The sequence below is a fragment of the Notolepis coatsorum genome, assembly GCF_963971535.1.
Source record: "Notolepis coatsorum genome assembly, chromosome: 6".
NCBI classification, from domain to species: domain Eukaryota; kingdom Metazoa; phylum Chordata; class Actinopteri; order Aulopiformes; family Paralepididae; genus Notolepis; species Notolepis coatsorum.
In genome coordinates this window covers 50920213-50939851 of record NC_140170.1, presented here as the reverse complement: position 1 = coordinate 50939851, position 19639 = coordinate 50920213, and the positions used below count along the sequence as shown (strand labels likewise).

Genomic DNA, 19639 nt, shown 5'->3' with positions numbered 1-19639 from the left:
TATATCTTTCACCCAGAGTGAAAATTGTGTAATTCGCAGAGGTGGAAACGGGATGAAACGATACAGCCTTCACCATACGGCCTATACACAGCTTAGATTATGTCCTGCTGTAGAAGTGATGAGTCTTCATGTCTCTTCTCTGACTGAAAACCAATGGAGAGAACTACCAATACCTCTGATCTCAGCATGGAAATATACAAGATGCACACGTCCACACACAATATGAAGTTAAACCACTACTAAAAAAACAGGGTATCCCAGGGCTCTACAGTGCGACCATATTGCTTGCATATGCCCCTAAAAATATGTGTGTGCGAACCTGAAAAATCAATTACTCGCACGGCGTGCGAGTGCAGATTACAGCCTCAGTCGTTCTTTTTATTTCTCCGCTGAGAATCGTTAAACTACAAGTCCCACATTGCACTCAAGCCAACGGTCCAATCACAGTAGAGTGACGTGACTGGTTTCATGGGAAATAAAGCAAATGACCAATCGGAAGCTCTCATTTTGCTTGTTTACTTCCTGGAAGTCTGCCATTGCAATATGCGAGCGTTTTCCGAGCAGCAGAACTCCGTGGAGTCCAGTCCGAGTACAGTCCGCTCGACTATGGGAGCACCTTTATTATAGTCTTACCAATAGCAATAGATTTTAGAACACCTAGATTTAGAGATAGCAATAGTAATATAACGTTAATGCAACAAAACGAATGCCTTGCTTTGTTAATCATAACGTTGATGCAGTAGCGTATGTCGTTGTGTTGACTGTAACGGACATGATAACAACATAACACTGTGTACACATTCAAATTGCGATAATCGATTCTAACATTTTCAAATCGATGCAGTTGAATTTTCCCCTTAGGATCGATGCATTGTTACACCCCTACACCAAAGTAACTGGCCCACTGTGTATGTGTGTACAGCTAACTTGGCTAGCGTTATCAACAGCAGAGGTGGGCAATAGGGTCCAGAGCCGGACGGCCGGAGTGCAAGCGGTGTGACGTAATTGGCAGAATCGACTGTCAATCAATAGTCTACCTGACACGCAAACTCATAAACAATGTTTCTGTACTGGAGGTGTACAGTATTTCAATAGGCAACCCTGAAAGGATTATTTTTCTAGAAGAGCAACACAGCCAAAACATAGGCATTGTATGCATAAAAGGGGCAAAAGCTAAAGTTAAGTGTTACTTTTGTAGCAGTAGTTTGATTTGATAGGGACAGCACATGTTAATGAACATCAAGTACAAAATACAAAATGTAAACATGCAGGGTTGTAGCAAGAGCTAATTTACACCAGGAGACAGCAAAACTCTTTCAATAAATATATAGCCTGCTTAGGGTAAAGCATGGTGACAATCAATGATAAAAACAAGAAACAAGTTACATAAACTAAATCAGATTAAAAATGATCACAGTTCTGGTTTGCCTTAAGATGCAGTTTAAGATGGGTCTTGAACATGGAGTATGTGGGGCACTCTCTAATCACAACTAGTAGGCTATTCCAGTAGTTACCACCTTTAACAGAGAACACAGTTTTAGCAAAGGTAGTATACCGAAAGGGCCTCTTACAGTCCCCTCTACTGATGGCCCTGGTGGTAATGCCAGTGTCTCCTTTTTGTTCAATGTCACTGCCTTTCTTATTAGGCCTAGTTGTTGGCTACAACTTTGCCACAGTAGGCATTAACACTTTGAGCGCCATGCCGGGTTTTCCTTTCTTACCCCCTTGATGCCACGGTCCACGGCCAATGTTAACGTTAATATCGCCTAATCTACTGTAATTCCTCTAATAGTAACCGGTATTCAATTAAAAACCGGGTCTCTATTAATGACCGGGTGCGCTGTTGAGCTAAGCAATTATAAGCCGGCCTCCTAATACAAGCCGGGTTTCATGTATATTAGAGGAATTACGGTATTTCCCTCAACGGATTTACCATAGGCAGTATATTTTGTTATTGTTATATGCTGGCCTGGCTGTGCAGTAAATACCATATAATGGTATGGTGTTAATGTTTACCAAGAGAGTAAGCCTACCTCAGAATTGTATAAAACGAAGTTATTATTATTATTATTATTATTATTATTATTATTATTATTATTATTATTATTATTATTATTATTATTATTATTATTATTATTATTATTATTATTATTATTATACCAGTATTGTGATTGCACTATTTTACTTTATTTAACTTTTTTTGACCACCTGTAATTGCACTGTTTACTACCGTATTTCATACAGTACTTGGTTTCAATAAATTAACCCAGTACATTTTACTGGGTTCAAACTGACACAAAATGTTGATTTATTCATTATGATCTGTTTGAAAATTAGAAATATAGGCCTCTCGTATACATGCCTCCTCCTAATACAAGCCTGGTATCCGCTACAGTTGAAACAAATACAAGCCGGGGTTACTATTAGAGGAATTACGGTATGTTTTAAATTATGGCTATGTGTCTAATCTGCCCATCGCTTATCAAAGAATCATTTTCCAGTCAACATTGGCAAGGCAGATTGTGTTTTTATCGCTTCATTTCTTTTTTATAGCATTTTGAAAACCACTCTGTTTCGAAGAAAAAACAACACATTCTATGATAATCTCCTTTTACTGGAATATTCCAGAACGTTATCGTCTGTCTATTTATGAATAGTTTTCAAATAAATGCTAGATGATCGATAGTATGTGTGCGCACGCACGCTCGTGCCGTGCGCTGATAATCGCTGCTATTATTTCCTCATGGCTTTTGCAGTGAAACAGCTATATCACATATAGTGGAAACGCTTATCTCCATGAAAACCAGTCTGATTATCCTAACACTGATAACATAGATTCCTTACCTGACATCAGATGGTATCCAAATGGTATATTCCAATTCCTGATCACCATTCGAAAAAATCGATAAGTGTATTGATCCAACGTGTGTACAGTATAACACATGATTCCCCGCGGCTCAGAGGCTCCAGAATGAACTCTGGTAACTCCGGCTGCATCAGTGAGAAGTAAAATGTGGAGTCAGAAATCCGTTCTCCCATTTCACTTTCATTGAGTCCATTCCAAAAGGGTGATTTACCATCTGGGAGACGATAGGGGGCGCTTTTTTCACATCTGATCGCCGGCGGCCCCTGGATCTCCAACGGTAGGCTTGCGTGATGCAATATGATTTCAGATCGCTAATAAAAAATAAATAAAAAATCACCTGAGAATAGCCGTGACGTGGCATTCAACGGTCGGGGCGTAAACCCGAATAAAGCCGTGAGTGGCGCTCAAAGTGTTTATCACTTAATAGTTCAAATGCCTGTGTCCCATTCCCGTTTGCACACGCAGATACACACACACAGTGGGCCAGTGACTTTGGTGGTATGTGCTATTGCACAGATGTGTGTCCCGTTTGCACATGCACGCACAGTACAAATATACATTTATTTTTGAAAAAATAAAATAAACTTACTTTTTCACTGTGCTCCTAAATATTTTTGGGTGCTCCTAAATTTCTTTGTGTGCTCATACATTTTTTCATTTAGGAGTATTAAAAGGTATTAGATTTTATTTATATATATTTTTTTTTAAACTTCGATTTTTTTTTAATGTTCGAAGCTCATGCCATCGAACGAAGCTTCGAAGTATTTAAGACAGCCCTACTGTGGGCACATGTTCTCTCTCTCACACACACACACCAGCCTAAAACGTAAACTTTCTTTATTCACAGGAGTGTGTCTGTGTGTTTTTAGTTTTTGTTTGCTAGTATGGTTGTGAAAATGGTATTACATTTGGCTCTAAGTGGTATTAAAAAAGGTCTTCAAAACGAACTTGTTGAAACCTGCAGATACCCTGAATTTTTTTTAAATTTAATAATCGGAATTTAAAAAGGTCTTAAATACAATTGTGATGGGTCTTAAAATGTATTGGGTTAGGATGATAATAGCCCATCAGCGCGCCATCAGTCTAGTCTCGAGTTCACGAGATCTTCCCTCACTCCACTAACTCTGATTTGACGGTATTGCTGACGTGAATATAGCACTGATTTGCAGTAACGCCCCCTCTATGGTTGTAGTGCACACTTCCTCAAACGGGTTTTGACTGCGAGGCACAGAACGAGCGAGGGAGAGAGAGATAGAGAGAGGGAGGGAGGGAGAGAGAGGGGTTGTAGCGCATAGTGTAACCTGACACTTCCTCAAACGGGTTTTGACTGCGAGGCACAGAACGAGGGGGAGAGAGAGGGACCCGTCTTCTCTCACACACACACAAACACACGGAGCATTTACACAGGTTGTGTGTAAATGCTCCGTGTGTCCCTCTCTCTATCTATCTCTCTCTCCCTCGCAGTCGGGAGCACTAGCATATCACTGTAATGTCTTTGCGCATGCTCCCACGCGCACACCCGTATTTCGATCCGTACAATAATAATCACAGAGGTATATATTGTCATTTGAAACAAGTTACAAATGCATTGTCCCGTGGGATTATGCCCCCCCCCCCCCCCCCCCCCCCCCCCGCGGCGAAATTAATTAGTATTCCCCTCAATCTCTCTCTGTGCCAGTCGCAGACTGTGTGGATGACTGTCAAGGGAGAAAAATTATGCTTTTGACTACTTGATTAGAAATATAAAACAATGAATTTTTGTGCAAGGAATAGCAATGCACGTCCCCTTTAACTCGTTGAAAGGTGCAGGAACCATGTAAGTAATATAAATGCTTCTACTGTGTTTCTTCTCTTCAGAACGGTGTCTTGCTGAGGACAGTTCTGGACCCAGTGACCGGTGACCTGTCGGACACCAGAACACGCTACCTGGGCTCACGACCTGTTAAACTCTTCAGGGTCAGGATGCAAGGGCAGGAAGCAGTAAGTCAACTTTCAATTGTCACAGGGTTGGGCATCGTTTGGATTTGAACGATTCCGGTTCCGATTCCGATCGAAATAATCGAAATGCAAATGTGTTACTTCCAGAACCGGAAGTTAGGAACCGGTTCCTATTAGAACCGGTTCTCGGTGCCCAACCCTACTGGTGAGTCAGGTTGGCAGTAAGTCAGTCAACCACCAAACAACTCCTGCCTCTCAGGGCTGTACGCTAAGCTTTTTCACTAGGGGCACACTTGCCCCTAAATGAGAAATTTAGGGGCAAAAAATATTTTTTAGGGGAACATTTTTAAATAACAATTTTACCATTATTTATATCGATTGTTTTTGATTAAAAAAAAACTATTTTATATAATTTTGTTTTTAATAAAATATATATATTATATAATCATACTTGTAGTTGTATTATCTGCGAGACATCGCCACCACGCAACAAGTCTAAATGCTCGCTATATGCAACCAGCTCCACTGTCTGTGTGTACTCGAGTAGCCTCCAGCTACGGCCAGGATTCCCCGGAGCTGCAGCTGGACCCTATACTGTAGCCTCCAGCTACGGCCCGGATTCTCCGGCGCTGCAGCTGGACCCTATTGACTATATTCAGCGTGCCCTCAGCTCGAATACGCATCGACTCAGTGTTATAAGACATTGATATCAGGAGCTATCTGAACTATTTAGTTTAATGGGACGTTTCGTTTTGAACAGTAAGCTAACGCGAGCTATCATGCACTACTAGACTTACTGGAGCATTTGTTGATAGCTATCAGTAGCTAGCCGGCTGGCAGGCTCACCGAGGTCCCAGTGTCCCACTAGAGACTAGTGTTTACAACAGCCACGGGTGCGGGAGGGAGGAGGAGCAGCAGACGCCGCAGCTCTCTCCGTGTGTCTGAGTTCAGTTCAGTTCGGCTCACTATAGGAGGTCGAACGTAGGGGTGGACGGTATGGTCTAAAATTTATATCACGGTATAATTTGAAGCATAGACGGTAACGGTATATATCACGGTATCAGTGTTTCCGTTAGAATATTTTTTTTTTCCTGATAGGCAGGCTATATAAAGAATGACATCCTCAAGGCATGTAGATTTATAATATTTTAACTTAAAACTAGGCTACTTTTGCGTATAAAGTCATTATATTCCAAATAAAATAAGTCCCGAGTCGAGACTCCGTGCTGCTCCCATTGCAAACAGCGAGGCTGGATGCTGGATTTTGCTAGAAGCATATGTAGCTGCAGAGCCGCAGAACCATGGGCGCTTTCAGGAGCCATTGGCAATTCAGCCGTTGGGTGGGGGGGCGCTGTTGAGCGGGCCTGTGACCAGACCTAAAAGCGCCCATGGTTCTGCGGCTCTGCAGCTACATGCTATTCGCAACTCCACTGCTGCAGCCGTCCTCCCGCTGTAGCCGTCGTTATCATAACACTACACACATATCATAATGTTTACAGCAAACTGTAGTTGATCACCAGGTATGTTTTATTAACGTAGAATAATTCATATAAGAAAAACGATAGGGAAATCCCTTACCTTTCTCCACTGGTTAAAAATGCCAGGAACTGAAATTGAAACTTGCTGTGCGCCGCGGTGATATGTGTTTATTATGAAATGACAATTGCGTGTTGACACGCCCACTGCGCGAAGCCTCCTAAATAACTTTTTCCAGTTTGCACATATCTATTATCTATGACTAATTCTATCTATTTTTAGGGGCAAATGCGATTGAAATAGTCGCGCTGTGGTTACATGACGTCATTGCTCTTTTAGAGCTGCTCTACCGGTTACACGGTATAGTCAAAATCCATACCGTAGAGCAAATTCATACCGTTTATACCGTCCACCCCTAGTCGAACGTGTCGAAAATATGAAGCAATACTAACTTTACTTTTCTTCATAGCTAAATCAGCCAGTCTATCAGAGTGAGTGCTCAGTCGATTGTTCCCGCTGATCATACCTGCTGAGTGCTCACTGCTCAGCTCGCGTGAGTGACGTCATCACACGCCTTGGATAATTTAGGAGTGAAATGCGAATGCAAGACTTGAAAGCACTACTCGCAAGCCCGCTCCCAGATAATATTTACCAATCGCAACGGCCAATTAAAGGGGCAATTCGCGACGATATCATCGCAGTGTACAGCCCTGCCTCTGCCATCACATGACCAAGGCCATTGGTGGCGTTTCTAGAGGTCAGCTGGAGGTTCACGGTCACATTATTTTAACGTTGGGTGCAGTGCCTGGAGGGATTTCAAAGTAGTGCACGCCGCTTACTGTCGCACGACTGTTTAGGAGGGCACAGCCACGTCCTCCATTGAAAACGATATTTATTTTTTTGCTGTGTGTTCAAGAAGGCTGGTACTAACCACATCAAACCTGACTTGTAGCTGTGTTGGATGAGTTCTCTTCAATCATCGGTCATCACATCGCTGTTACGTTTGGCCTCTGAGAACAGAAATCTTGAGCATGATCCCTCTTCCCCCCTCTCTCTTAGGTGTTAGCCATGTCCAGTCGTTCGTGGCTGAGTTACTCCTACCAGTCTCGGTTCCATCTGACACCTCTGTCCTACGAGACTCTGGAGTACGCCTCTGGCTTCGCCTCTGAGCAGTGTCCTGAAGGCATTGTAGCCATCTCCACCAACACCCTGAGGTAACGCACCCTCTCTCTCTGTCTCCACCAACACCCTGAGGTAACACACCCTCCCTCCTCTCTCTCTGTCTCCACCAACACCCTGAGGTAACACACCCTCCCTCCTCTCTGTCTCCACCAACACCCTGAGGTAAGACACTCCCTCCACTGCCTTCATACACAGCTTAGATGATGTCCTGCTGTAGAAGTGATGAGTTCATGTCTCTTCTCTGACTGATAATCAATGGAGAGAACTACCAATACCTCTGATCACGGCATGGGATATACAAAACACACAACCACGCACAATATGAAGTTGAACCACTACCCACCTCCCCTCATGCTTCTCTTCTGCCTTTACATGCAACTCATGTACCCCCTCCATCCCTCTCTCTTCCAGGATCTTGGCGTTGGAGAAGTTGGGGGCTGTTTTTAACCAGGTGGCGTTCCCTCTACAGTACACACCCAGGAAGTTTGTGATCCACCCAGAGACCAACAACCTGATCGTGATCGAGACGGACCATAACGCCTACACCGAGGCCACCAAAGCCCAGAGGAAGCAGCAGATGGCTGAGGTTATACACACATTCCACAACCTTTCGTCCTCTTCCCTTTAGTTTTTAAACGGAAACATTGTATAATTAACAGACCTATCTGATTTATCACAAAAGGGCAGACATGCATAGTGCTGCCGTGGCGTGATTTTGGTCTTTACGAGGCATCGATGCACGCAGAGCACTCATCTGTGGTCCCAGACGGTCTGCTGTAATGCGGATGCCTTCTAGCTATTACCCCCCCCCCCCCCCCCCCGTCTGTGGCAACACTACACACAGTCGTCTTCCCCACGACTCTGGAAGAAGAAATCTTGTATCCCCTGGATAACAAACAAAAAGTCCTGCTGCAGAAGTGATCCGTTCTTCATGTCTCTTTTCTGACTGAAAACCAATTAGTTGGGTCAAGAACCAAAATTCTGTGACCATTCTCTGGCTAAGATGTTTTGATGATTGATTTGACTTCTATGGACCTTTTATAAAAGATTTAGCCCCTGTGTCCCTCCCAAAAATCCCGGCATTTTGTCAGATGGCCAAATCCAAAATACCTGCTGACGCCATCTTGAAAAAATTACTTTTGATCCAGAGCACCTAGAATCATGTATGAATACACTTTTTTGTGTAAGTCAACCATGACGATTCCAATTCTGACATCAGTTTGACTCTATGACATCAATTTGACCCAGAAATCCAAGATGGCCACCATCTAGTAGAGCAAAAATATAACTTTTAATGTCAAAATGTCAATTTTACCATGGTACTGCTGTACTTTAAACAAACTACCTTCATAAGGATCTCAGCAAAATAATTGATGAATGTACAGTATGATAAGATAACTAATTATACTTCAAAATACGCTCTCTTAAATAGCTGTAACTTGAACAGATTAACAATGAAACTATTTTATTTTTATATTTTATTTTTTTCATTCACTTATTACTTTTTCTTCTGTCCACGCAGGACCTGGTCAGTGAGATTGAGAGAGGGAGAACGGAAGGAGAGGTAGGGAAGACATGCAGCAAATGGTCACCGGGACTGGGAAAGGAAACCCCGGACGACCGATTGGAGCTACTGGAGCGCCCCAACAATGAAACCACTTTAAACATGTCATGATCAGTCCGAATCAGAGCATTCTGCCTCACTAGATTCTGAATCAACAGATTCCAATGAATCACCCCTCCTCCTCCATACATCATTGGCGTAGGCTATCTGCATCTGGAGGGAGATGGATGAATGATTTGTTCTTCATTCTCTTCCACTTTGTGGCACAGGCCTCAGCCATGGTGCTACTCTTCTTGTTGCCATAAATAACATCTCGTGTGAACTCAAACAGCTCCTCTAGCACCTCCTCCTCAAGGTCAAGGCTATCTCCACACCGCGAGAGCAGCCGCCGTGCCATAGGGCTCTTTGCCACCTTGTCATACACCGACGACTTACCCTTGCCATAGAAGCCTGAATTGGCATCACAGCCTGTAATACAGTGTAGCTGCACAATACAATCTGCCATCTCCTCAGTAACCAGGCCACGGCAGAAGACTGTCCTGCTTTCTCTTGATACAGAGCATACCGGGCAGCTGTTGAGAGATGACCGCTGCCGTGACATAGGCATCGGTTGCATCAATGACAACAGGGCCACTGTAGCCTGACTCATGTAGAACTGTGTAAGCAGAGAAGAGGATGGTGTCAGCCTCAGACTGGTCAAAGCTGTAGTTCTGCATTGGTTGCTGGGTTGACAAGTTGGTGCAGTGGGAGCCAACAGAGTAGATGATCTCTGTATCTACACCCTGTGCAACAAGGTCAGTCGGATAGCTGCATATTACTTTTTGTAGCCGCTCCTGGTTGCTGACGCTACACAGCAGTGTTTTGAACTATCTGGCAGAGGGGAAGGGGTCGCCCAGCTTCATGTAGGTGTTGGGGACATGTACCTTACCTTGTACCCGCAGATCTCGCTCATCATCTTTAGTGTGTCGTACGGGTCATTTACACAGAAAATACGGTCAGCATCACCATGGCGGGCAAGGATGATAAATGATACCTTGTGGACATAGTCCAACCACTTGTATGGGGTGCCATCTTGTGTCTGCTGATGGGGTTGCCATCCTCCAGATCATGCCCATGTCGACGAGCGGTGTAGGGTTCTTGCAGATCTACAGATTGGAGAGAGAGCTTCTGAATGAGCTTGCTCTTCTGTGTCTTCCTATATGTGCCATTGGAGTTGAATAAGGCCACACATTCCTCAACAACACTATGTTCCAGCAACTCGGAGAGATTCACAAGTTGACTGACCTCAACCAGGTCGATCACTGCCTTGAGAGCACTCCGCTCCATCTCAGCAGCTCTTGCTTTGAGTTCCTCCCCGGGCTTCTCCATGCAGGGCCGCTTGGCAAATGTCAAGCGTTTGCTCAGAGGGACAGGTGCATGGAGGGAGGTTTTCTTACTGAACACCCGGTCTTGCAAGAAGCTGGTCAACTTCTCCCCCACAGCATGGGCTGAGTTGAAGTCCGCAATGAGTTCATCGGAGGCAGGCATGGCTGACTGTATGGTGCGGAGGGTGGGTGAGGCTGGATCAAATGGGAAGGAATCAAACTCATGCATGCATGCGACCAGGTCCTGCACGCGCTGCTCATCTTCTCTCATCCTTTTCGGACCACATTCTATGTGCTTCCTCTTGGCTTTTTCTTTTCTGGCCAGGGCATTGTGAGCCACCCGGATCTTGGCCAAATTGTTCACATTTCTGGAGTGCACCAGCAGCTGCTTCTCATTCTGGAGCATGGTCCCAGACTCCCAGGCCATGTTGGAGTAGGGGTTGCCTGTGATGGACTGAGTGAAGTCAGTACGAAGGAAGGCGACCTGATCAGCAAGGAGAGCGGTCAGCATTGCCCAGAAGTCAGGCAGCCACCTTCCATACCTATTGTTGTCGTACACTACCATCCATGGCAGCATGGCACGCAGAGAGCTGACATACTCATCCCAGTTGCAGATATGTACTGCATGCACATTCTGCATGAGTGCATCTGTCATAGACAGGAAGTCCCTCCAGTAGTCCGCCATGTCACTGGCCTCCACCATGAATAAATTGGTGATGAGGCTCTCGAGGTCAGTATCATCCTCCAGTGCCGCAGCTGCACGGGGTTCTTGGGAGAGACTCGTATCTCTCAAAATCTCAAGGTTCTCCCTTGTCTCATCAGCCAGGTTGGGCATGAGCCTCCCCTTTACCAGCTGACTCATGAGTGCCTCATAGATGAGCCTCAAGCAACGCAGCCCCCTCTTGTAATTCTTGCCTTTCAGTGCACGGTCAACGGAGCCCTCTGCAATAACTCCTCCTGCTACAAGTACATCTCCTAGCTCACTCCCCTTGTAGCGCTTGTAGATAGCGCTCATCATCACACACTGTGTATGGAAGGGACCAAGAAAGGGTACAATGGCATGGTACTTGTTTGGGTTGCATCTAAATGTTGTGGGTAACTCTGGGTAAAATTTGGGTCAGTCAAGATTTGATCTTTAGACACCCCACCTCTTTCCTCCACGGGAACACTTACTTTTTGCAACATGCACCTGTTCTCCCAATCCCTCTGGCACCCCTCCCCCCACGGGAACTCAACCTTTCTCACAGAATATGGACACTCATATTATTCTTGAACGTAAACACACACATGCACGCACACACACGCATGTTCTCTTAGCTGTCCATCGTGTTCGATGATGACGCTTGCTCCAGGGATGGGGTAAGGGGGGGGGGGTTAGCGACGCTGCCGCTGGTGCCACTTCTCGTGGGCGTTGAGTCCAATCCTTGAGCCGCACACCCGTCCACAGATGGCGCAAGGGAAGCCAGATACCTGGGGGATGCCAGCCGCCCGCTGGTGTCGTTGCGTGCGCCTCTCAGATCTTCGGTCTTGGTTCGTTTGGTGTATTTGGGAAACTGCAGTGGCACAAGTGACTTGCCAGGCTGATCTGTCGAGTGCCAGAGTTTCAAGCTGTGTGATCAGTTGGCCATAGAGGACTTGGCGGGGCAGGCGGTGGTCAGGCATACGTATGGTGTGCCCTATCCAACGAAGATGTTTTTTGGCCACAGCTGCGGCCATACAGATTGAGTTGGTGTTGTTGAGGATGTCTGTGTGCGGGACTCGATCTTCCCAGGTCAGGCCGAGGATCCTTTGGCGAGGTCAACAGGAGTTCTTCATGTCAAGGAATGGCGAGATGGCATGGTCCAAGATACCTTTTGAAACAGAAGGCTGTGCTCAGAACATCATCAAAATAACTCCTGAAAGAAACAGCTTTCGAACACAACACAAGGGTTAACAAACCCCAAACACAGGGCGACAATGACTATATTAGCTAACTAGTTGTTGTTGCTAGCTAGCTAGCTATTGGGAAAGTTGGTAGCACCAGTGCTATCAGTGGAAAGGTTAGTCTGAAGCCCTGCCCAAAGACCAAATCTTACCTTCCCATTCAAAAGTAAAATTTTCACTCTACTGTCTATCTACATTTTTGCTCTACTGGATGGTGGCCATCTTGGATTTCTGGGTCAGATTTATGTCATAGAGTCAAACTGATGTCAGAATTGGAATCGTCATGGTTGACTTACACAAAAAAGTGTATTCATACATGATTCTAGGTGCTCCGGATCAAAAGTAAATTTTTCAAGATGGCGTCGGCAGGTATTTTGGATTTGGCCATCTGACAAAACATTTCGGGATTTTTGGGAGGGACACGGGGGCTAAATATTTGATAAAAGGTCCATAGAAGTCAAATCGATCATCAAAACATCTTAGCCAGAGAATGGTCATGGAATTTTGGTTCTTGACCCAACTAAATGGAGAAAACTACAAATACCTCTGATCTCGGCATGGAAATATACAAAACACATAATTCAGGGATTCTGTTAGCAGGTAAATAACGGCCGTCTAGAATTTCAATTGGCCGGCAAATAGAAATCTTGGTGGCCGGTAAACAAAGAAATAAATATATATATGTATATTTTACACTGCCTGTGGCGAGTGAATATGTCTTGGTGTGACCGCCTTACTGAATGCATAGTAGACTACTGCCCGGTCTTGCGATGAGAGGGTGAGTTCATGTTCTGGCAGTGACATCACCTTCTGGTGACATGTAAAGACATACATTCGCAAAAATCATTCAGGTATGGTTTGACTTCCACTGGCATTTCTTTCTTTTTTTTTTTTTATTGGTCTTTTTCCCCCTCCGATTTTCTCCCATCCCAATGTTAGTCGTATGCCAATTCCCAGTCCCTTCCTGATCGCTGCGCACTTACCCCCCACAGTCAGATCACCTGGGAGAGTGGAGGCTACCACGTGCTTCCTCCGACACACGTCCAGCCAATCACCGCTTCTTTTCACCTGGCAGCGCGGATTCTCATTGAGAGGGCGTAGCGTGTGGGAGGACCACACTATCCCCCTCACGTCCAATCCGCGCTTAGCAGGCGCCCCGACCGAACTGTAGGAGTCGCTGTTTACAACGACCCGGACCCACCCCGCCAGCTTCTCCCACCCTCTGATACAGCCAATTGTATCAGTGCAGACGGCCAGCCAAGCTGGTGACAACCCCGGAGCTGTGAGCTGGATTCGAACAGGCAAATCCAGCTCAGCTCCGGGGCTGGTGACGAACGCAATCCCCGCTAGGCCACCTAACCGCCTTTCCACTGGCATTTCTAACAAATGCTAATAACTTTCGGAGAAAAAAACAAACACCGATGGATAGACTGAATGTACTGCCAGTTAGTGACAAATCAGTAGTATTTTGATCATCTGACCTCTTCTATTGCCCCCTGTAGGAGATGGTTGAGGCTGCGGGAGAGGATGAGAGGGAGTTGGCGGCTGAGATGGCCGCCGCCTTCCTCAACGAGAACCTTCCGGAGGCCATCTTCGGAGCTCCTAAGGCTGGTGCTGGTCAGTGGGCCTCTCTGGTGCGGCTGATCAACCCCATACAAGGCACCACGCTGGACCTGGTGCAGCTGGAGCAGAACGAAGCTGCCTTCAGGTAGAAGCCCATTCTGAACTAGAAGACTGGTCTTGAAAATGTCCAACAGGGTTTCCGCAGGGGCTTAAAAAGTATTTAATAATACGAATTTTAGGTCTCTAAAACGTCTTAATCGTTTAAGCCCTAGCCATATTTTCAGAAAATGTGCCTAAAAGTAATCTTCCATTTACTTAGGTATGTATTTTTAGGCAAATGTATCTTTAATATGCCTAGGGCTTAACACATTGGGCGCCGGGGATTAGTCTGGGCCCGTGGTAGCTAGGCCAAGCATTAAAACATAGGACTTCGTCACCTTGTTTTCAGGGCTATATTATAGCTATGGATACAATACTATGGCCCATTTGACACCAAATATCTATCGTTCAATGTGTGAAAAAGAATAGATTTTTCCATCCATACGTTCCGTGTTATACCGTGGTGAATATAAGTATAGTTATAGCGTGGTCTGGGGTAATTCCCGAAAGGCTGAGTAATAGCCATATGCGTGTATTCTACTAAAAGCGTTGCCATTTCTTGCCTGGACTAGCTACTATTCTCAAACCAAGTAACGTTACACACACACTTTCGGATCGCAGTGAAGGCATGCTTGGATCAACGCAAGATTGATATCATATAGCCCTTACCTTGACTAGGATGTACCCCAAAAAGAATATTCCAATTATCTGATCGCCATTCTAAGTATTGATGGCCATCGTGTCGCCAACATAATCCACCACACAACATGCATCGGGAGTATTTGATTCTTCTCAATCCGAGCGCTATAACCGCTTGTCTTGCCCGGCGAAATATAGCTGACCCGGACCCATATAATCGACGTACAGCCCAAGACACAAGGTTTCAAAGGGTGCTCGATACCGCCGCCTCGTAGGATGCGGCCGGTATTCCAGCTTTGCAATCTCAGACTCATTCCCTATGATAACACCAGGCTCCCTGGATGGATAATTGGATAATGAATACAAATATCGAAAAAATTATAATAAACGACCAAAACCGAGATATCTCGGGTTAGGTGCCCAAAGGGTTAAGAGGTTAATACGGACTGTATTGATCTAATTGTGACGTGAAATAAATCTCATACCGGGTCGATCGGGTTTAAGAGGTTAAATTTGATTTTGATAGGTATTAAAACTATTGGATTAGTAACATCCAGCAATGCAACAAGCTAGAGTAATACACCCTTAAAACACACAAACATCAGCAATGCAACAGGCTAATACTTAATATAATGTAAGTATTACACTGTTAGCGAGGCAGGTTAAATGATGTCCTGCTGTAGAAGTGATGAGTCTTCATGTCTCTTCTCTGACTGAAAACCAATGGAGAGAACTACCAATACCTCTGATCTCAGCATGGAAATATACAAGACACACGACTGAAAACAATACCTCTCTGTAAATAATGCAACAATCGATCAAAGAACAAGGTTGCATTCATGTTGGCGGCTGGGTAGCGCAGTGGAGAATGCACTCGCCTACCACCGCAGAGACTCTGGGATCTAATCCAGCTGTCAGCGGTACCTCCGGCTTGGTGAGTCGTCCCTACTAACACAATGGGCAGTGTTAGCGGGTGGGAAGCCGGCGGGGTATGTGTCCTGGTCGTTGTAAACTGCGGTTCCTACTGGTCTGTCGGGGCGCCTGTTCAGCAGGGAAGGGATCGGGGGGAAATAGCGTGACCCTCCGCACGCGTTACATTCCCCTAGTGAGAGTCCTCGCTGTCGGGTGAAAAGAAGCGGCTGGCTGACTCCACATGTATCGGAGGAGGCATGTGGTAGTTCTACACCCTCCCTAGGCCGACAGTGGGACAATGGGCGCAACGACCAGGTAGGGAATTGGCATAACGACTAAATTGGGATGGGAGCAAAATACAGAAAAAGTGAGAACAAAAAAAAGGTTGCATTCATGTTGAGGGAGGGAAATAAACAGCACCATGTACCAGTCAGATACTGATACATTTAGACAGGGGCAGGTACGGTCGTCTACTCCAGGGGTTCCCAAACTTTTCAGGCCGGGACCCAGAAAATAAGGCGTCAGAGAGCCGCGGCCCAATGCACATCGTCAGGCTTTTTTTTTTGCCAGGCGACCGATTCTTTAAGCCAAATATCACTTCAATCCTATTAAGTTAGTTCAAGTTAGTTATTCATTTATATGTGCTATTTATGAGAGGGCTAACTTGTTGCAAAATAATAATGATAATAATAATAGCCTCATTAAAATACTATTGTTGCTTTGGTTGTTTTCAGCGTTTTATGTGCATAATCTGTTATTTAGTTTGAAATGTTCGTTGAAATAAGTAGATTTTTCGTTTTTGTTTATTTATTAAGTTAATATAAACCATATAGTCACATTTTAGAATACAATAGAAAATAATTTTAGAATACAACTAGAAACACTGTCCTGGCCTGCTTCTAAGTTCAGTGGCCTGACAAAAAAAAAAAATGATTTTTTTTTTTTTTTTTTTTTTTATCATCTCGCGGCCCTCCCGTGGCTGCTCGCGGCCCCCGACTTTGGGAACCACTGGTCTACTCCACTGGTTTTCAAGTCCTCAGCAGGCAGCCACATGAGGTGGAGGATGAGGGAGAGAGATATAATGTATTTGACAGGATAGACGTTCTATAACCCCGGCCCTCAAAGAAAACCAACCTGCAATGAGGAACGGTAGCGTCCAGTTGAGTAGTTTCCCCGGTGTCTAATCGTTAAATCACGATCATCGGGTATCAAAAGATGGACCTATAACATTCATATATTCTTGATTTATAGCAGTGTTTTTTTGGTTTTTTTATATATAATTTACTGCAGTATCACTACATAAACTTAAGTCCTTTACATCCTCCCTTCTACCACTTTGAGGGCCAGGTGTAGGGCTGCATGACCACTACCCCTCCATCCACACACCCTACATGGCCACGCGCAAAACAAGGGCAGTGCCAAGTGGTAGGGCCATGGTGGGTATTGGGATTGGGCCATCATGTAGTGGGGGGGGGGGGGTTAGAATTAGAATAGAAATACTTTTATTATCCCAAGGGAAATTTCACACGGCAAATCGCTCAACATTAACACTTTGACTGCCAGCATGGGGTGGGCGATTTATTGCTTAAGTGCCAGCGCTTAAGTCAATGAGAGGGCAAGCACATTTGTGAACGCATAAACTATATCTTAAATTATGGCTGCGTCTAATACGCCCGTCGCTTATCAATGACTTGCTTGCAGTCAACATGTACGAAACGGATTGTTTTTTCATCTGTACATTTCCCAGTATAGTTTTGGACATTTCTAGAGAAAAAAAGATTCCGCAGGAATCGCCCTTTACTGGAATACACACAACACGTTGTCGTTTTCCGGCTGATTTATTAATCGTTTTCAAATAAATGCTAGATTATCGATAGTATATGTGTACTTATGCACGCTAGAGAAGCCGGCTGAAAAATCGATTATCTATGACCTGGTCGTCAGCGCTAACGTCATACACGCACACACACAGACACGTTGTGAAATATGTGAAAAAACATCTGATTACCCCAAAACTGGTCAAATAGATTCCTTACCTCAGATCAGATGTTCTGCAAAAAGATTATTCCAATTCCTGATCGCCATTCCAAATATCGATCGCGTTTATTGATCCAACATTAGACCTCGAAACAGATAATCCACGCTGCTTTCGGTTGCCCCAATGAATGCAATAGTCTCCGGTTACATGCCTGAGAAGTAAAATGTGGAATCCCAAGTTTTCTTTTTACATGCATTCCAATGGGTGCAATACCATCCGGGAGATGATAGGGGGTGGTATTTGCCCTTTTCGAGCTCATAGACAGTCCCAATGATAACGTGAGGCTGGATTGATGAAAAATTAATGGATATCGCTAATAAAATAAATAACGATTAAATAACGAGATTTCTCGTCGTTGGCACTCAACGTGTTAAACATTTAGACAGAACAGGTCACGAATAAGAATAACAAAACAAATCAAATTGCCTAAGATAAGAGTAGAATAAAATAGAATACAAATGGAATAAAATATACAGTAAAAATATACTGAGGTCTACAGTAGGTGTAGTAAAGATGGTAGGAAGATGGTAACTGTCACTCTGTGCTCAGTGATGCAGTGAGGCACAGTGATGCATTGTATAGTCTGATGGCTGTTGGAATGAAGGACTTCCTGTGCCGTTCAGTGGTGCATTTAGGTAGTGTGAGCCTAGCACTGAACATGCTCCTCCTGTCAGCCATGTCTGTGTATAGTGGGTGGGAGGGGTTTTCCCTGATGGCCTGGAGCTTAGCAAGGCTCTTCCTCTCCGCCACCCTCGCTAGGGAGTCCAGCTCCACCCCAACCACGCTACTGGCCTTCCTGACCACCTTATCCAGCCTGTTTGTGTCCCCTGCTCTCAGTCCGCTGCCCCAGCAGGTCACAGCATACAAGAAGGTGCCCGCCACCACCGACTCATAGAACATCCTCAACATCCTTGTACAGACATTGAAGGATCTCAGCCTTCTGAGGAAGTAGAGTCAGCTCTGGCCCTTCTTGTACAGTGCCTCTGCATGTTTTGACCCGTTCAGTTTGTTGTCGATGTGCACACCGAGGTATTTGTACTCCTCAACCATGTCCACATCGACTCCCCTGATGGAAACGGGGGTCACAGGTGCAATCCTCCTCCTCCCCAGCTCCACCACCAGTTCCCTGGTCTTCGCCACATTTAGCTGCAGGTGGTTTTTATCGCACCATGTGACGAAGTCCACTACCAGTTCCCGGTATTCCCTCTCGTCGCTGTCCTTTATACATCCCACTATCGCAGAGTCATCAGAAAACTTCACCGATAGTGGAAGTTGTTGGTGTAGACCAGGGGTCGGCAACCTTTTTGACATGAAGTGCCAGTTTGAAATATAGTTGTAACTAGTGTGCCATATCAACAATATTCCATGCATGGTAATTTTTTTGAGTCTGGCTAGGCTACTGCGGGCTGTAGAGTGGTGAGTTAACTTGTTCCGTGTGCCGCAAGTATGTCAAAAAGAAAAACAGAAACAACACGTTTGTCATTGTCGTGTTAACAGTTACTTCACGGGGGGCAGGTGGCGCACGGAGATTACGTTCGTCACCAACACCGGGAGACACTGGATTCGCCTGTTCGAATCCAGCTCCCGGCGTTGCGATCAGCTTGGCTGGCCTCTCACACTGATACAATTGGCTGTATCAGAGGGTGGGAAAGCTGAAGGGTGGGTCCTGGGCGTTGTGGACAGCGACCCCTATAGTTCGGTCGGGGCGCCTGCTCAGCAAGGGTTGGAACTGAGGAGAGATAGTGTGGCCTCCCACACGCTACACTCTCCCCGGTGAGAACCTGCGTGGCCAGGTTGGCCTGCCCCAGGCTGCACATGCGTCGGAGGAAAGCATGTGACAGTCTCCGGTCTCCCGGACCAACAGTAGGGGAAAGTACGCAACAACCAGGAAGGGTGGGATGGGAGAAAAATCGGGGGAAAAAAGGGGAAGAAAGATAATAAAAAAAAAAAAAAAAAAATTACTTCACAGTACAAATACGTGAGTCCCCTGTTGTGGTTGTGAGTCACCTTTATTAGCTTAACTCCGTAGCAACATCACACAGGTGTATCTGTGTAGACAGTCTCCTCCCCACCGT

The 19639-nt window shown here is 45.2% G+C and overlaps 1 protein-coding gene across 2 annotated transcripts in view; it reads left to right on the top strand.

Moving 5' to 3' along the window:
• sf3b3 (splicing factor 3b, subunit 3) overlaps positions 1 to 19639 on the top strand; it is a 101536-nt gene that overhangs the window by 45889 nt on the left and 36008 nt on the right. For both annotated transcript variants that reach the window (XM_084317378.1, XM_084317379.1), the window contains exons 17-20: positions 4724 to 4846; positions 7340 to 7494; positions 7874 to 8048; positions 13816 to 14021. In XM_084317378.1, coding sequence (XP_084173504.1) covers positions 4724 to 4846; positions 7340 to 7494; positions 7874 to 8048; positions 13816 to 14021 — 659 coding nt within the window. The remainder of the gene's footprint in view (positions 1 to 4723; positions 4847 to 7339; positions 7495 to 7873; positions 8049 to 13815; positions 14022 to 19639) is intronic.